Consider the following 18,574-nt stretch of genomic DNA (forward strand, 5'->3'; position numbering starts at 1 on the left):
CTCTCGGAATCACATTCCGACTCCGATATCATAAAAGTCAACTATGAGTCAAACGTTTCCATTTTCCAAACTTTAAATTTTTCAACTTTCGCCGAAACGCCTCAAATTGCCCTACGGACCTCCAAATCTGAATCCGGACGTGCGCCTAAGTCTAAAATCACCATACGAAGCTGTTGAAATCACCCACAATCCATTCCGGAGTCGTTTACTTAAAAGTTTAATTCCGGTCAAATTCTCACCGCTTAAGCTTCCCAAACTATATTCCTTCTCCCATTTCGACTCTGAATCATCCAATAGCTGAATTCAACTATGCACGCAAGTCGATACACACAATATGAGGCTACTCGTGACCTCAAACTGCCGAACCAAGCGAAATTGCTCAAAACGACCAGTCGGGTCGTTACACTTACTCCACATATCTGCAAGAGGAATCTTTCCATGGCTCGAACTATGGTTGTGCACGGTTCGGATTGGATCGGATTTAGCCTATTTCGGATTCGGATTTCGGATTTCAGATTCTGAAAAGGGCAATCCGAATCCGATCCGAATTAACATTGGCTTGGATCGGATTTTAAACTTTGGATCGGATAATTTTTCGGATTATCGGATCGGATTGTCACAAAAATTTTCAACAATTTAAAGTTCATCTGGTGTCTCTATCTCATCTTCCATCTACCAAAACAAACAAAAAAATCAAAATAAAATCAAAATTTGAAGAATAGAACATGAAATAGACATAAAAGACAGAAGAGAAGAGAAGAGAGGCGGAAGAAAGAGACATAAAATCAAAGTAAAATCGGAAGTTTGAGTCATTGAGACTCTTTTAGTCTTCACTGAAGAGAAGAGAGGTGCAAGAGAGGCGGAAAAATCTAAGTGAGTGAGAGGGTGTGTGAAAAATGAATAAGCATAACCCTAAAATTTTAGTGTGTATTTATATAGGTACATATAATTTCGGATATCGGATCGGATCGGATTAAAATCATACCAATCTGAATCCAATCCGAATCCAATCCGAATCCAATCCGAAAATCCGAAATTTCATAAAACACAATCCGTATCCAATCCGAAAATCCGAAATTTGAAATCCGAAAATCTGAAATAGAGTGGATCGGATCGGATTTCGGATATCCGATCCAAATGCACAGCCCTAGCTCGAACCCGTGACCTCCTGGTCACACGGCAACAATTTTACCAATTACTTCAGTATACTTAAATATGCACGTGTGTGTGTGTATATATATATATATATATATATATATATATATATATAATTTTAAAACTGCTGATATATTTCATAAATTATATATTTGTCATGTGTAATAAGTAATTACGTTTTCTTTCTCTTTTATTTTCAACATATATCAACTTTTAATTTAACTGTTGAGATTATACAAATGAAGCTTAATTATATTTTTATATTTTAATTTCCTGCTTGAAATTCTTGCAACGTTGAATATTTTTTTGGCTTTATCTACGCGATCTCTCCATATACAATATTATGACTTTTATTTTTGGAATTCAAATAACTTTCTCATCTAAATTTAAATAAATCTTATTCTTACATATTACCTATAACTGATTTGTTTTATTTTATATGTTTTTCTCTTGTTCTTTTTTGTTTATTATTATTGAATTATCCATTGCTTATCTATATATTAAATTATTATATGGCCTTTTATTAGCTTACCATTAGGCTTAATGTCCTTGGTAACTACTCTTGGTAAACTGCTCTATTTTTAAGGTGTGTTTGTTAGATGTTGCAAATATAGAGACGAAATGGAGATTAGGGAATGACATATTGCATTTGAGAGAAGCTTCGATAAGGAGAAGAAATGATCCAATATTTTCTCATTATTGTCCAAAATATATTAGTTGTCTGTCCAAAGGAAGAATCCAAGTAATAAACATAAATAGTGGGCCTTGACCCTTGACCCGGTGGCCCAATTACAACTAACACAACATAGAATGGGCCACTACTAAATATGATTACAATAATAGGTCCAACAATATAACCATCAACTTTTGTCTTCTAATATTCTAACAGTGTTTGATATGAAAAAATAATAATTTTCAAGAAAATATTTTCATGATCAAGCCATGTTTTGGTATTTGGTAAGACGAATATCATTTTCATAAAAAAATGGGTATCATCGAGCAATATGGATATTATGTCATGACCCGAATTTTCCACCATCGGGAGTCATGATGGCGCCTACTCATGGAAGCTAGGCAAGCCACGAAATGCGGAAAATTTAACCTCTTGCATTTTAGCCTTTTTAACCAATTAAATTAGCAGGTAATCAACATTTATATAGTGACGAAAGATGAGATTTAAGCGGAAGACTTAGATAAATATTATACCAAAATCGATGCGAATAAAAATTGAACATATATCTCTACCCAGAAACTGGTGTCACAACATTCACGGACTGTCTAGGAATGCTACATACAAGTGTCTGAAAAAGGAAATATAGTCTGTCTCGGATACAAAAGAAAACATAACATCTAAATGGATAGAAGAGACGCCGGGCCTGCGGACGCCTGCAAGGCTACCTAGGTGTCTCGGTGGACTGAAGGCTGGCTCCCCTACAGCTGCTGACTGAGCGCTGCTCCTGTATTTGCACATAAGTGCAGAGTGTAGCATCAACACAATCGACTCCATGTGTTGGTAAGTGTCTGGCCTAACTCCGGCGAGGTAGTGAGGAGGCTAAGACCAGACTCCAGATAAACTTGTACAATTATGTATATATACACAGCGGAAAGATAGACGGAAACAAACAATTAAAACTGCGGAGGGGAAAACATGCTTCGGGGAATAACAGATAAGGCAGAATCTCAATAAAATTATAAGGAAACCAAAATTTAACTTCTAACAAGGATAAAGAAAATAAAGGCAAATTCCACTTTCAGTTTACATCTTGTTGCAGGCGTGCAACCTGATCCCATTTTTCATATCTTGTGGTAGGCGTACCACCCGCTCCCATTTCATTAAATCTCGTGGTAGGCGTACCATCCACTCCCATTTCATCTTATCTTGTGGTAGGCGTACCACCCGCTCCCATTTCATCACATCTTGTGGTAGGCGTACCACCCGCTCCCATTTCATTAAATCTCGTGGTAGGCGTACCACCCACTCTCATTTCATCAAACCTCGTGGTAGGCGTACCACCCGCTCCCATTTCATAATATCTTGTGGTAGGCGTACCACCCGCTCCCATTTCTTTGTATCTTGTGGTAGACGTACCACCCGCTCCCAGTTAAGAGCCAACAATAAATACAAGGAATTCCGGTAAGGGAACAAGAGTAATATAACAACTTCTCGGCAAGGGAACAATGATATTTCAACAACATCCCGGCAAGGGAACAATACTATCAAAACAAAAATCCTGGTAAGGGATCATTAATATCCAACAATCATCCCGGCAAGGGAAACAATGGTGATAATAACATATGAAGCGCAATAAACCACAACAGAGTCATAACAATTATAATACAAGACTCACGGGCATGCTTGGCACCAACGTATAGATTCTCATCACCATGACTATACGTCGTACTCCACATTTAGCATGTAGCAATTAAGACACAACTCCTAATCCCTCAAGCTAAGGTTAGACCGAACACTTACCTCGATGCCTCGAACACAACTCAAGTTTCAATTATAGCTTTACCCCTTGATTCCTCTGCCAATTCGCTCGTATCTAGCCACAAGTTGCTTAATTACATCAATAAACACTAAATGAATCAATTTGAATGCATGAAAATGAGTTTTCCAAAAATTTTACCCAAAAAGCCAAAATTGACCCGGGCCCACGTGGTCAAAACCCAAGGTTCAAACCAAAACCCAATTACCCATTCCCCCACTAGCTCAAATATTTAATTTGTTTTAAAATCGGACCTCAAATCAAGGTCCAAATCCCTAATTTTTGAAAAACCTAGGTTCTACCCAAAACACCCAATTTTCCCCATGAAAATCATTGATTTGAAGTGGAAATCATGTTAAAAGATGTTAATGATTGAAGAAAACTAGTTAAAAACGACTTACAATTGATTTGGAGAAGAAGGATTGTTTGAAAAATCGCCTCTTATATTTTTGGGTTTTGAAAAATGCATAATGACTGAAAATTCCGTCTATTTATACCCCTCAGATCCCCTGTGCAGGCCGCAAAAAATGGACTGCGGCTGCACAGGCCTTCCTGAGGGTACTGCGGTCCAGTGCCCTGTGCGTACCGCACAAAGTCGACTGCGGCCGCACAGCAGCGCCCCTGTGCGGACCGCACAAAGTCGACTGTGGCCGCATAGCCCTACACCGCGCACCGCACAAGGCCGACCGCGGACCGCACTGGCGGGTTCAGAGGCCTGCAACTTCTAGTTTTAAGCCTAAAGCATCCTGGAACCTACCCAAAACTCACCTGAGCCCTCGGAACTCCAAACCAAGTGAACACAAAACCTCAAAAATATCCTACGGGCTTATTCGTGCAATCAAATCGTCAAAATAATATGATGAACATCAAATTAAATCTCGAGATCAATGAAATTTTCTCAAAACTTCTTTAAACATCAACTTTGCGATTTAAGTCCGAATCACGTCATATGACATCCGTTTTTCACCAAATTCCACAGAAATGTCTTAAATCATATATAAGACCTGTACCGGGCACCGGAACCAAAATATGGTCCCGATACCATCATGTTCTAAGCAAATTTCATTTCAATTTTCCTTAAACAATTTCAGAAAACAATTTCCTTTAAAAATTCGTTTCTCGGGCTTGGGACCTGGGAATTCGATTCCGGGCATACGTCCAAGTCCTATATTTTCCTACGGACCCTTCGGGACCATCAAATCACGGGTCTGGGTCCATTTACCCAAAAATATTGACCGAAGTCAAATTTATTCATTTTACAGTCAAAATTATCATTTTTCATAGATTTTCACATTTAAGCTTTCCGGCTACGCACACAAATCGAGGTGGTGCTAAGGGAGGTTTTTAAGGCCTCAAAATCGTTCGTCCTCGAACGGACAGAAGAAGAAAGTACCTGAGTCAGGGAAAAGATGGGGATAACGGCTCCACATATCGGACTCGGACTCCCAGGTCGATGCCTTAGGAGGCTGACCTCTCCACTGAACAGGAACATAAGGAAAACTCTTCGATCTCAGCTGACGAACCTGCCGGTCTAGAATAGCCACCGTCTCCTCCTCATAAGATAAGTCCTTGTCCAACTGGATAGTACTGAAATCTAACACGTGGGATGGATCGCCGTGATACTTCCGAAGTATGGACACATAAAACACTGGATGTACGACTGATAAGCTCGGCGGAAACGCAAGTCTATAAGACACCTCTCCCACTCGATCAAGAATATCAAACGGGCTAATGAACGTAGGGCTAAGCTTGCCCTTCTTCCCAAATCTCATCACGCCCTTCATAGGCGACACTCGGAGCAATACCTGCTCACCGACCATAAAAGCCATATCTCGAACCTTGCGGTCGGCATAACTTTTTTTCCTGAACTGAGCTGTATGAAGCCTATCCTGAATAATCCTACCTTGTCAAAGGCCTCCTGAACCAGATCCGTACCCAACAATCGAGTCTCCCCCAGCTCAAACCATCCAATCGGAGACCGACACTGCCTACCATATAAAGCCTCATAAGGAGCCATCTGGATACTGGACTGGTAGCTGTTGTTGTAGGCAAACTCTGCTAAAGGCAAACACTGGTCCCACGAGGCTTCAAAGTCAATGACACAAGCTCGGAGCATATCCTCCAAAATCTGAATAGTCCGCTCGGACTGCCCATCCGTCTGAGGATGAAATGCTGTGCTCAACCCAACCCGCGTACCCAACTCTCACTGAACTGCTCTCCAGAAACGCGAGGTAAACTGCGTACCTCGGTCCGAAATGATAGACACAGGCATGCCATGACGAATAATCTCCCGGATATAGATCTCAGCTAACCTCTCGGATGAATAGGAGACTGCCACAGGAATGAAATGCGCTTTCTTGTCAACCAATCAATAATGACCCATACCGCATCGAACTTCCTCCGAGTCTGTGGGAGTCCAATAACAAAGTCCATAATGATCCGCTCCCACTTCCACTAGAGAAGCTCAATCCTCTGAAATAAACCACCAGGACTCTGATGCTCGTACTTAACTTGCTGACAATTCAAACACCGAGCCACATATGTAACAATATCCTTCTTCATTCTACGCCAACAATAATGCTGCCGCAAATCCTGATACATCTTCGCGGCGCCCGGATGAAAAGAGTACCGGGAGCTATGGGCCTCCTCTAAAATCAACTCTCGGAGTCCATCTATATTAGGCACCCAAACTCGACCCTGCAATCTCAAAACTCCATCATCACCTAAGGTAACCTGCTTGGCACCTCCGTGTTGCACCGTGTCTCTAAGGACACACAAATGGGGATCATCATACTGCCAATCACGGACACGCTCCAATAAAGAAGAACGAGCAACCGTGCAAGCTAACACCTGACTGGGCTCTGATACCAACTTGTCACGACCTAGATTTCCCACCCTCGGGAGTCGTGATGGCGCCTACTCATAGAAGCTAGGCAAGCCACGAAATGCGGAAAATTCAGCCTCTTGCATTTTAGCCTTTTTAACAAATTAAATTAGTAGGTAATCAACATTTAAATAGTGACGAAAGATGAGATTTAAGCGGAAGACTTAGATAAATATTATACCAAAACCGATGCGAATAAAAATCCAACATATATCTCTACCCAGAAATTGGTGTCACAATATTCACGGACTGTCTAGGAATGCTACATACAAGTGTCTGAAAAAGGAAATATAGTCTATCTCGGATACAAAAGAAAATAGAACATCTAAATGGATAGAAGAGACGCTGGGCCTGTGGACGCCTGCAGGGCTACCTCGGTGTTTCGGTGGACTAAAGGCTGGCTCCCCTACAGCTGCTGACCAAGCGCTGCTCCTGTATCTGCACATAAGTGCAGAGTGTAGCATCAGCACAACCGAACCCAGGTGCTGGTAAGTGTCTAGCCTAACCCCGACGAGGTAGTGAGGAGGCTAGGACCAGACTCCAGATAAACCTATGCAATTATGTATATATATACAACGGAAAGATAGACGGAAACAAACAATTAAAACTGGGGAGGGGAAAACATGCTTCGGGGAATAACAGATAAGGTAGAATCTCAATAAAATTATAAGGAAACCAAAATTTAACTTCTAACAAGGATAAAGAAAATAAAGGCAAATTCCACTTTCAGTTTACATCTTGTGGCAGGCGTGCAACCCGATCCCATTTCTCATATCTTGTGGTAGGCGTACCACCCGCTCCCATTTCATTACATCTTGTGGCAGGCGTGCAACCCGATCCCATTTCATTTTATCTTGTAGTAGGCGTACCACCCGCTCCCATTTCATCACATCTCGTGGTAGGCGTACCATTCGCTCCCATTTTATTAAATCTCGTGGTAGGCGTACCACTCGCTCCCATTTCATCAAACCCCATGGTAGGCGTACCACCGGCTCCCATTTCATCATATCTTGTGGTAGGCGTACCACCCGCTCCTATTTCATTATATCTTGTGGTAGGCGTACCACCCGCTCTCAGTTACAAGCCAACAATAAACACAAAGAATCCCGGAAAGGGAACAAAAGTAATATAACAACTTATCGGCAAGGAAACAATGATATTTCAATAACATCCCCGCAAAGGAACGATACTATCAAAATAAACATCCTGGCAAGGGATCATTAATATCCAACAATCATCCCGGCAAGGGAAACAATGGTGATAATAACATATGAAGCGCAATAAACCACAACAGAGTCATAACAATTATAATACAAGGCTCACGGGCATGCTTGACACCAACGTATAGATACTCGTCACCATGCCTATACGTCGTACTCCATATTTAGCATGTAGCAATTAAGACACAACTCCTAATCCCTCAAGCTAAGGTTAGACCGAACACTTACCTCGATGTCTCGAACACAACTCAAGTTTCAATTATAGCTTTACCCCTTGATTCCTCCGCCAATTCGCTCGTATCTAGCCACAAGTTACTTAATTACATCAATGAACGCTAAATGAATCAATTTGAATGCGTGAAAATGAGTTTTTCAAAGTTTTTACCCAAAAAGTCAAAATTGCCCCCGGACCCACGTGGTCAAAACCCGAGGTTCGAACCAAAACCCGATTACTCATTCCCCCACGAGCTCTAATATGTAATTTGTTTTCAAATCGGACCTCAAATCAAGGTCCAAATCCCTAATTTTTGGAAAACCTAGGTTCTACTCAAAACACCCAATTTCCTCCATGAAAATCATTGATTTGAAGTGGAAATCATGTTAAAAGATGTTAATGATTGAAGAAAACTAGTTAAAAACGACTTACAATTGATTTGGAGAAGAAAGATTGTTTGAATAATCGCCTCTTATGTTTTTGGGTTTTGAAAAATGCATAATGCCTGAAAATCCCGTCTATTTATACCCCTCAGACCCCCTGTGCGGGCCGCAAAAAATGGACTGCGGCCGCACAGGCCTTCCTGAGGGTACTTCGGTCCAGTGCCCTGTGCGGACCACACAAAGTCGATTACGGTCGCACAACAGCGCCCCTGTGCGGACCACACAAAGTCGACTGTGGCCGCACAACCCTACACCGTGCACCGCAAAAGGCCGACCGCGGACTGAACTAGCAGGTTCAGAGGCCTGCAACTTCTGGTTTTAAGCCTAAAGCATCCCGGAACCTACCCAAAACTCACCCGAGCCATCGAAACTCTAAACCAAGTGCACACAAAACCTCAAAAATATCATACGGACTTATTCGTGCAATCAAATCGTCAAAATAATATGACGAACATCAAATTAAATCTCGAGATCAATGAAATTTTCTCAAAACTTCTTTAAACATCAACTTTGCGATTTAAGTCCGAATCACGTCATATGACATCCGTTTTTCACCAAATTCCACAGAAACATCTTAAATCATATATAAGACCTGTACTGGGAGCCGGAACCAAAATACGGGCCCGATACCATCATGTTCTAAGCAAATTTTTTTTCAATTTTCCTTAAACAATTTCAGAAAATAATTTCCTTTAAAAATTCATTTCTCGGGCTTGGGACCTCGGAATTCTATTCCGGGCATATGCCCAAGTCCCATATTTTTGTACAGACCCTCTGAGACCGTCAAATCACGGGTCTGAGTCCGTTTAACTAAAATGTTGACCGAAGTCAAATTTATTCATTTTACAGTCAAAACTTATTATTTTTCATAGATTTTCACATTTAAGCTTTCCGGCTACGCGCCCGAACTGCGCACACAAATCGAGGTAGTGCTAAGGGAGGTTTTAAGGCCTCGAAACGTAGAATTTTATTGCAACACAAGTGATGACCTTTTGGGTCATCACATATTATCTTCTCCGTTGATATTATCTTAATTTTACCATGTGTTTTATTTGCCATTTGGCTTAACCAATTGCATACTACCCTTCTTTTAATAATATATATTTATTTTTTCACACTTTTTTATCTTTTATTTAAGATCTTATTCTGGAGCTCAGATTTTTATCAATTTTTAAAATCATCTGATTAATATTTTAAGTATATTCATTAACATTATTTGTTTATTTTTAGCTTAGTCCGGAATATAAATAGCCATATATTACATTTGTCTTCTAATATTCTAACAGCCCCCTTCAAGTTGGAGGGTGATAAACCCCCTCAACTTGAGAAGATGAAAATGATGAGCAGGCCCAGGAAGCGCCTTGGTAAGTATATCAGCAACTTGAGCATCACTAGAGACATGAGCCAAGCTGATCAGCCCATCACCAATTTTTCTTCTAATAAAATGACAGTCCAGCTCTATATGTTTGGTCCGTTCATGAAAAACTGGATTGTGAGCGATATGCAATGTTGCCTGGTTATCACAGTATAAAGAAACAAGAGAAGAAGAAGGAAGACCAAAATCAAACAATAATCTGGATAGCCAAGTAACTTCAGCAACAGCTTTACTCATGGCTCTGTATTTAGCTTCAGCAGAGGAAAGAGAGACCACAAGCTGTTTCTTAGATTTCCAACTTACCAAACAGTCACCCAGAAATACACAAAAACCAATGATAGACCTTCGACTATCAGCACAAGAAGCCCAATCACTGTCACAATAGGCTCTTAATGCAAGGTCAGGAGAATGACTGAAGAACAACCCAAAATCAGAAGTCCCTTTCAAATAGCGCAAGAGATGTAAAGTGGCCTGCATATGAGGAACACAAGGGGTTTGTAGGAACTGGCTAAGGTGTTGTACAACAAAACTGATATCATGCCATGTGTGGGTTAAAAAATTCAACTTGCCTACTAAGCATCTATATTCTTCAGGCTTGGACAAAGGATCACCAACAAAAGCCTTCAGTTTCTCATTGATAGTAAGAGGACAAACAACAGTTGAAGAGGCAGAAGAGTCAAATGACTCTAACAAGTCATGAATGAACTTCTTTTGGTGAAGGAGAACACCAGAATCACAATAAAGAACCTCAATACCCATAAAATAATTAAGGGAACCAAAATCCTTAATCCTGAGCTGTTCATATAGAAAGCCCTTTAAAGATGAAATTTCAGACAGATCAGTGCCAGTAAGAATAATGTCATCCACATACACAGCTAAAATAACCAAGGAAGAGCCAGAACCCCTAGTGAATAGGGAGTAGTCATTCAAAGAATGAGAATATCCTCTAGAGCAAAGAGCTTGAGACAATTTTGCATACCATTGTCTGGATGCCTGTCTCAAACCATAGAGGGATTTGAGTAGTTTACAAACCAAAGGAGGAGAAGAAGAAGAAGAAGAAGAAGAAGAAGAAGAAGAGGGAGAAACAGACAAACCAGGAGGTACTTTCATGAAAACCTCTTCATCAAGATCCCCATGTAAAAAAACATTATTAACATCAAGCTGGAATAAGGGCCAGTGCTGTTTGACAACCACAACAATAAGGGTTTTCACAGTAGACATTTTGACAACAGGAGAAAATGTTTCATGAAAATCAACCCCTTTAACCTGAGTATCACCTCTAACTACTAACCTGGCCTTATACCTCTCCAGAGTCCCATCAGCCTTATATTTTACTTTATATACCCATTTACAGCCTATAGGCTTTTTACCAGGGTGTAACTCAACAATATCCCAAGTTCTATTAGGCTTCAAAGCCTCAAACTCCTTTCTCATAGCCTCCTGCCACTCAGGGACAACAGCAACCTATGAGTAAGTGTAAGGTTCAGGAATATGGAGCTGTGAAGTAGTTGCATTGAAGGATATAGACTTAGAGCTAGAAGAAATAGGGGCAGAAAGGGAAGTAGGAAGTATTGAACAGACAAAGTTCTGGAGATAGTCAGGGACAGAACGAGGCCTACTAGATCTTCTAAGAGGAGGATGATCAGATGATGGAGCAAAAGAAACATGAGCAGGAGAGGATAAAGGAAAAGCTGATACATTAGAGGAAAGATCTGGAGTTAAAATAGATGAGGAAGGTATAGGAATAGAAGGAGATGGAGAGGGAGTGGGATCAGGAGGGATATGGACAGGAAGAATAGGTAGGGAAGAATGACCAGAAATATAAGTAGGTATAGGGGAAGTTGAATCATAAGAAAAGTGACCAGGAGAGAGAGAGAGAGAGAGAGAGAGAGAGAGAGAGAGAGAGAGGAAAAGGCAAGACAGGGGATGGTGAAGGAGAAGGGTTAAGAAAAGAAAAAATGTGTTCATGAAAATTACATCTCTGGAGACAAAACAAGATTGAGTGGTGAGATTGTAAAGTTTATAGCCCTTTTTGGCAAAAGGGTAGCCCAGAAAAACACATGGGATAAATCTTGGATGAAATTTATCTCTATAGACTTTAGGCATAGTAGAGTAGCATAGGCAACCAAAAGATCTAAGATGGGAATATGTGGGGGCCTTGCCAAAAAGTAATTCATAGGGACTCTTGTGTTTGAGAAGGGGGAAGGGAATCTGTTTATCAAATATATGGCAGTAAGGAGACAATCTCTCCAGAATTTTATAGGAAGATGAGACTGAAATAAAAGAGCACTGGCAGTTTCTAGCAAGTGTCTATGTTTTCTCTCTACCACACCATTTTGTTATGGAGTGTGTGGACAAGAGGTTTGATGAATAATTCCCTTTTCAGAAAAGAAAAGGGCCCCAGAAGAAGAAGAACCTAACTCTAAAGCATTGTCACTCCTTACAGTCTGGACTCTAGTTTGAAATTGTGTTTCAACCATGGAAATGAAGGCCTTCAATAGGTGAAAAGCATTGCTTTTAGCCCCGAATAGGTATGTCCAGGTAGCCCTAGTGTAGTCATCTACTATAGTAAGGAAAGACTTAGCACCAGAGTGAGTAGGAGTGGAGTAAGGACCCCAAGTATGTGAACAAGCTGAAAGGAATGAGTGGACTGAATAGAACTATCATGAAAAGGAAGCCTAGTTTGTCTTGTGTCACGACCCCAACCCCGGTCGTGATGGCGCCCAACACACTTCTAGGCAAGCCTGACCAACTAACAACCTCAATCCGTTTTCTTATAAAAATCATTATCAGCTAACACAGTTAAATTGCTGAATTACCCTAATAAGAGTTTAAGACAACGAGTTAAATATGCGGAAATTCAAACGATAATACTACTACATAGCCCGTACAGATCTGGTGTCACAAGTCTCGAGCCTCTAGTATAAGTTTAACAGCCTAATACATAATCAGTCTAGGAAATGCGGACAAAACGAAAGGATAGAAGGGAGAGATCTGGGCTGCGGACGCCGTGCAGCTACCTCGATGCTTCCGGATATGAACTGATCGACCGAAAATCCTCACTCAACCTATGGAACACCTGGATCTGCACGCAAGGTGCAGGGAGTAATGTGAGTACTCCGACCCAGTGAGTAATAAGCATAAATAATGACTGAGAATAAGAAATCACGGAAAATACAGATAATCTATAATACAACAGTTTAAACAAGTAATATGAAAGCAATAAACCAATGGAAACAAAATATGGTAATGCTACAACAAATAAGCGGTTAAGTGACATACATATAGAGAAAATCAACACATAGAACGGTACCCTATAGTACCCGCTACGGCGTGCACCCCGATCCGTATATTTCATCGACGGCGCTCACTGGTGGTGTGCAGAATCCGGAAGGGGCCCCTTATGGCCCAAGCGCAATATCAAGCCATCTCGTGGCATCAAATCTAGGCTCTCGGCCTCATATCAATATCAGTATAACACTGCTGCGGCGCGCAGCCTGATCCCAAAGTATCCTCACATCTGGCCCTTGGCCGTACTCAGTCCAGGAATCATATAAGCCCCTCAGGCATTAGTAAAACTGTAGTTCTCATCCCAAAACATCATTTAATATATCATTTTAGTTTCAAAACCGAGTAAAAGTGGCTGAGTTGTAAAATAGTGGAAAACGGTACAACTGAGTTCAAGTAGTAAGTCAAACAGTGAGGAAATAGTGATAAAACTCCCCGGAGGGTTCAAATAGTTGGCACGAAGCCCAAATATGACAATCAGTCCAAATAATTGTGATAACAAATAAACTTCAATCAAATATGCGGTAAAAACATCACTCGGGACGGGCCAAGTCACAATCCCCAATAGTAAACGACCCCACGCTCATCATCAAGCGCGTGTCTCACCTCAATATAGCACTATGATGTGTAAATCCGGGGTTTCAAACCCTTAGGACATCATTTACATTCATTACTTACCTCGAACCGACAAAAACTCTAGCTCGCTATGCATTTGCCTCTCAAATTGGTCTCCTCGCACGTCAAATTTGACCAAAACCAGAACGAATACATCACAATATGCTAAGGGAACATAACCCAAGCGAAAACAATCCAAAAATATCAAAAATCCCGAAATTAGCAAAACCCGAGCCCCGGGCCCACTTCTCGAATTCAGATATTTTCACATCAACGGGTTCTTTATCCCTACACAAGTCCATACATATCAAGAGTTCTCAAATCCGACCTCAAATGGCCCTTCAAATCCCAATTTAAAATCTCAAAATCCCAAGCCTTAGTTCTTCCATTTTTAGCTAAATTTCCATGAATTTCCAGGTTAATTTCACAATAGAATTACGTTTTATGCTCATAAATCTTACCTCCAATCACTTCTCCTCGAATCCCTCTTCAATTTCCCTCAAAGAGCTCTCAAAATACTCAGCTATGGTGGAAAAATGGCTCAAAATCGTGGATGAAATGTTTAATAAACTCACTACCCAGTTCTGGATTTCCTTCATCGCGATCACGACCAAGGTCTCACGATCGCGAAGCACTAAATTCCGGCTTCTCAAGATAACACTATGCGAACGCAATGATGTTGCTGCGAACGCGATGCCTTAACTTCCCAGAGCTATGCGAACGTGACCCCACATCCGCAAATGCGAAGAGCAATTGGCTTGGGACCTGATTCCTTATACGCGAACGCGAACTCTCTCCTGCGAACGCGAAGCACAAGCTGCTCACGCTCCGTAAACGCGAGCCCTCAGATGCGAACGTTAAGCACAAACACAGGCCCACCCAAATTCCTACTACGCGATCGCAAAGGCCAAAAATCCTCTGCAACTGTTGCTCAAATTTTGCAACTTCTCAACATAGAAATTGGTCCGATTGACCATCCGAAACTCACCCGAGGCCCCCGGGACCTCAACCAAAAGCACCAACACATCCTATAACCTCATTCAAACTTGTTCCAATCATCGAAATACCACAAACAACACCAAAACCACCAATTCACATCGAATTCAAGATTAAGTTTTCTAAAACTTCCGAAACATGCTTTTGATCAAAAACCCAACCAAACCACATCCAAATGACTTGAAATTTTGCACACACATCCCAAATGATATAACAAAGCTACAGAAACTCTCAGAATTCCATTTCGACCCCCGGATCAGAATCTCACCTATCAACCGAAAATCGCCAAAATACTAACTTCGCCAATTCAAGCCTAATTCTACACCGGACCTCCAAAACCACTTCCGATCAGACTCCTAAGTCACAAATCACCTCCCAAAGCTAACCGAACCATCGTAACTCACATCCGAGCCCTCTAACTCATAAGTCAACATCCAGTTAACTTTTCTAATTTAAGCCTTCTTAAAAGAGACTAAGTGTCTCACTTCTTACCAAAACCATACCAAACGCAAACCAACCAACTCGACCACCTCAAAATACTCAGCTATGGTGGAAAAATGGCTCAAAATCGCGGATGAAATGTTTAATAAACTCACTACCAGTTCTGAATTTCCTTCATCGCGATCGCGACCAAGGTCTCGCGATCGCGAAGCAATAAATTCCGGCTTCTCAAAATAATACTATGCGAACGCGATGATGCTTCTGTGAACGCGATGCCTTAACTTCCTAGAGCTATGCGAACGCGAAGAGCAATTGCCCTGGGACCTGATTCCTTATACGCGAACGTGAACTCTCTCCTGCGAACGCGAAGCACAAGCCGCTCACGCTCCGCGAACACGATCCCTCAAACGTGAACTCGAAGCTCAAACTCAGTCCCACCCAAATTCCTTCTACGCGATCGCGAGGGCCCTCACGCGATCGCGAAGGCCAAAAATCCTCTGCAACTGCTGCTCAAATTCTGCAACTTCTCAACATAGAAATTAGTCTGATTGACCATCCGAAACTCAGCCGAGGCCTCCGGGACCTCAACCAAAAGTACCAACACATCCTATAACCTCATTCAAACTTGTTCCAATCATCGAAACACCACAAACAACACCAAAACCACCAATTCACATCGAATTCAAGCCTAAGTTTTCTAAAAACTTCTGAAACACGCTTTTGATAAAAAACCCAACCAAACCACATCCAAATGACTTGAAAATTTGCACACACATCTCAAATGACATAACGAAGCTATAGAAACTCTCGGAATTCCATTCCGACCCCCGGATAAAAATCTCACCTATCAACTGGAAATCGCCATAATACTAACTTCGCCAATTCAAGCCTAATTCTACACCGGACCTCCAAAACCACTTCTGATCACACTCCTAAGTCACAAATCACCTCTCGAAGCTAACCGAACCATCAGAACTCACATCCGAGCCCTCTAACTCATAAGTCAATATCCGGTTGACTTTTCCAACTTAAGCCTTCTTAAAAGAGACTAAATGTCTCACTTCTTACCAAAACCATACCAAACACAAACCAATCAACTCGACCACATAAAACACGAATAACGAAGCATAAAGAAGCATAAATGGAGGAAACAGAGAGGTAACTCATGAGACGACTGGCCGGGTCGTCACATCTTGCTAACGGGCAAATAGGCATGTGAAGGACTGTTTAGAAGACAAATCACAATTAACATCAAAAATAAACTTCACCTTGGAAAATGGTATATGTCCAAGTCTATAATGCCAAACAACATTAGAATTATTCACTTTATTTGAAGTAACCATGGTATTTACAGATGAATTGTCATTGACATCAGTATCAGTAGTAGAGACCACAGGTAAAGAAAAAACAGGCAAAGAAGAAACAACTGAAGAACAAGAGTTCACAAGAGTAGAGTCAATAGGTGAAGTCACATGTTGAAATAGCTTGTAAAGTCCAGTGTCCAGTCTACCAAGCACCACTGACTTCTTCACTGAAGGGCCCTGGAATGTGCAAGCATACTTGGTAAACTGAACAACATCATCACAATGATTTAAGTTTGTGAACAGATATGAGATTATGTTTGAAACTGGGAATGTAAAGAACATTATGAAGGATTAAATCAGGAAATAAAGCTAAAGAGCCAACATTGGTGACTTTTACTTTGTACCCATTTGGGAGAGACACAAGATAAGGAATGGGAAGAGTGATTATATCAAAAAGTAAACTTTTAATGGAAGTCATATGATTAGTAGCTCCGGAGTCTATTATCCAAATAATGCCATTCACACTAGATAACATACAAGCTCCATAAGAAACACCCTCATAAGGCATGAGCTTACTAGCAAAGTTAGCAGAAGCCAAGAGAGGTGGAGAGTGTGGGGAAGCAGAAATTTGGGATTGTTGTAATAAGGTCATCAACTAGGAGTATTGATTCTTAGTGAGGTCAGGTATCACAGAAGACTCCTCATGCTCAGCTGGACCAACGGAACTACCAGGCAAAGAATAAGCACCAGAAGAGTCAAGCTCAACATGTGCAGCAGATCTGCGAGGATGAGGTCCTTTGCTGAACTTGAAATGAGAAGGATATCCATGCAAATTATAGCATTTATCTATTGAGTGACCAGGTTTTTTGCAGTATTTGCAGATAAGAGAATTCCTGGTCCCCTCAAAAGAAACCTTGGAGGGAAATGAGGGCTTAGAAGTCCCAGCATGAAATGAAGCAGATTGAGATGAGAATTGAGAGGCAGAAGACACATGTCTCTGTTTTTCATCAGATAATAGAATGTTGTACACATTTCCAACAGATGGAAGTGGCTTTATCATTAGAATATTGCTGCGAGTCTACATATAGGTATCATTCAGACCCATAAGGAACTGATAAACCTTCTGCTCTTCATCCTCAGCAGCTTTCCCCCCCACAAGTACAAACTCTGACCTTATAAGATGCTATCTCATCTCAGAGTTGTTTGATTTTGTTGAAATAAGAAGCTATGTCTAAAGACACTTGGGAAATATAAGCTAATTCTTTCTTTAGTTAAAAGACTCTAGCCCCATCAGCCTTACCATATTTCTCTTCCAATTCACACCAAATTTCCTTGGAAGACTCAGAATATTCTACGCTACGAGATATTTCTTTTGACAAAGAGTTGATTAACCATGAAACCACAAGATCATTACATCGTTGCCACTGGCGTGTCAGAGGAGACCCAGGAGGTGGTTTTGTAGAGGAACCACTAATAAAATCAAGCTTATTACGAATGGAGAGAGCAACTAAAATATTTCTCCTCCAGCTGCCATAGCAGGTGGCATCAAACGGACTAGAAACTAAAGAGGTTCCAAGTACATCTGATGGATGCACATATAGAGGATAACAAGGATGTGTAAAATCATCCTCATGAAACACAGTACGAGGCGCAGTAGATGAAGAGGAAGGCGTAATAACATGATTATCATTCGTCATCGAGAGAATATAGAACAACAAACACAATAGCCAACAAAGTTATCAAATATGAAGAAGAAACTTATTTACCCCCGTCTTTTGCAACCGAAAAGAGAACAACCTTGTGAAAATGAAGAAGAAACTTCAGGCGGCTCAGCAACAATTGATGAAGAAACCCTAGCTCGAAATAGTCGAACAAATCAGTCAATTCCAGTCAATATCTCCATCGAAGATGAAGATCCAGTAGAAAAAAGCAAAAATATTCCGAAACCTTCCAACAAATTCGGCCAAAACCCTAATCCAGGATAAATGCAACAAAAATCAAAAATCGACGAAAATTGAGATGGTTAACATTGATCGGAAGTAAACGAAGTGAACTATCAGGATCTACGCTCTGATACCATGTTAGATGTTGAAAATCTAGAGAAGAAATGAAGATTAGAGAATGGGATATTGCATTTGAGAGAAGCTTCG

General features: G+C 41.0%; 1 protein-coding gene across 1 annotated transcript; it reads right to left on the reverse strand.

The window, feature by feature from the left end:
• Nucleotides 1-17,079: 17,079 nt before the first annotated feature.
• Nucleotides 17,080-18,121, reverse strand: LOC138883732 (uncharacterized). Its single transcript, XM_070164439.1, has 2 exons — nucleotides 17,705-18,121; nucleotides 17,080-17,502 (listed from the first exon to the last, which is right to left on the reverse strand). The coding sequence occupies exons 1-2, from the start codon at nucleotides 18,119-18,121 to the stop codon at nucleotides 17,080-17,082; spliced, it is 840 nt and encodes a 279-aa protein (XP_070020540.1).
• Nucleotides 18,122-18,574: the final 453 nt, after the last annotated feature.

Source organism: Nicotiana sylvestris, chromosome 12, assembly GCF_000393655.2.
Source record: "Nicotiana sylvestris chromosome 12, ASM39365v2, whole genome shotgun sequence".
NCBI classification, from domain to species: Eukaryota; Viridiplantae; Streptophyta; class Magnoliopsida; order Solanales; family Solanaceae; genus Nicotiana; species Nicotiana sylvestris.

Coding starts and splice junctions, on each gene's coding strand:
- LOC138883732 (XM_070164439.1), bottom strand. CDS start 18,121: ATGACGAATGATAATCATGTTATTACGCCTTCCTCTTCATCTACTGCG. Junction 17,503..17,704: donor GTAAGGCTGATGGGGCTAGA/GTCTTTTAACTA, acceptor ACCTATATGTAG/ACTCGCAGCAATATTCTAAT.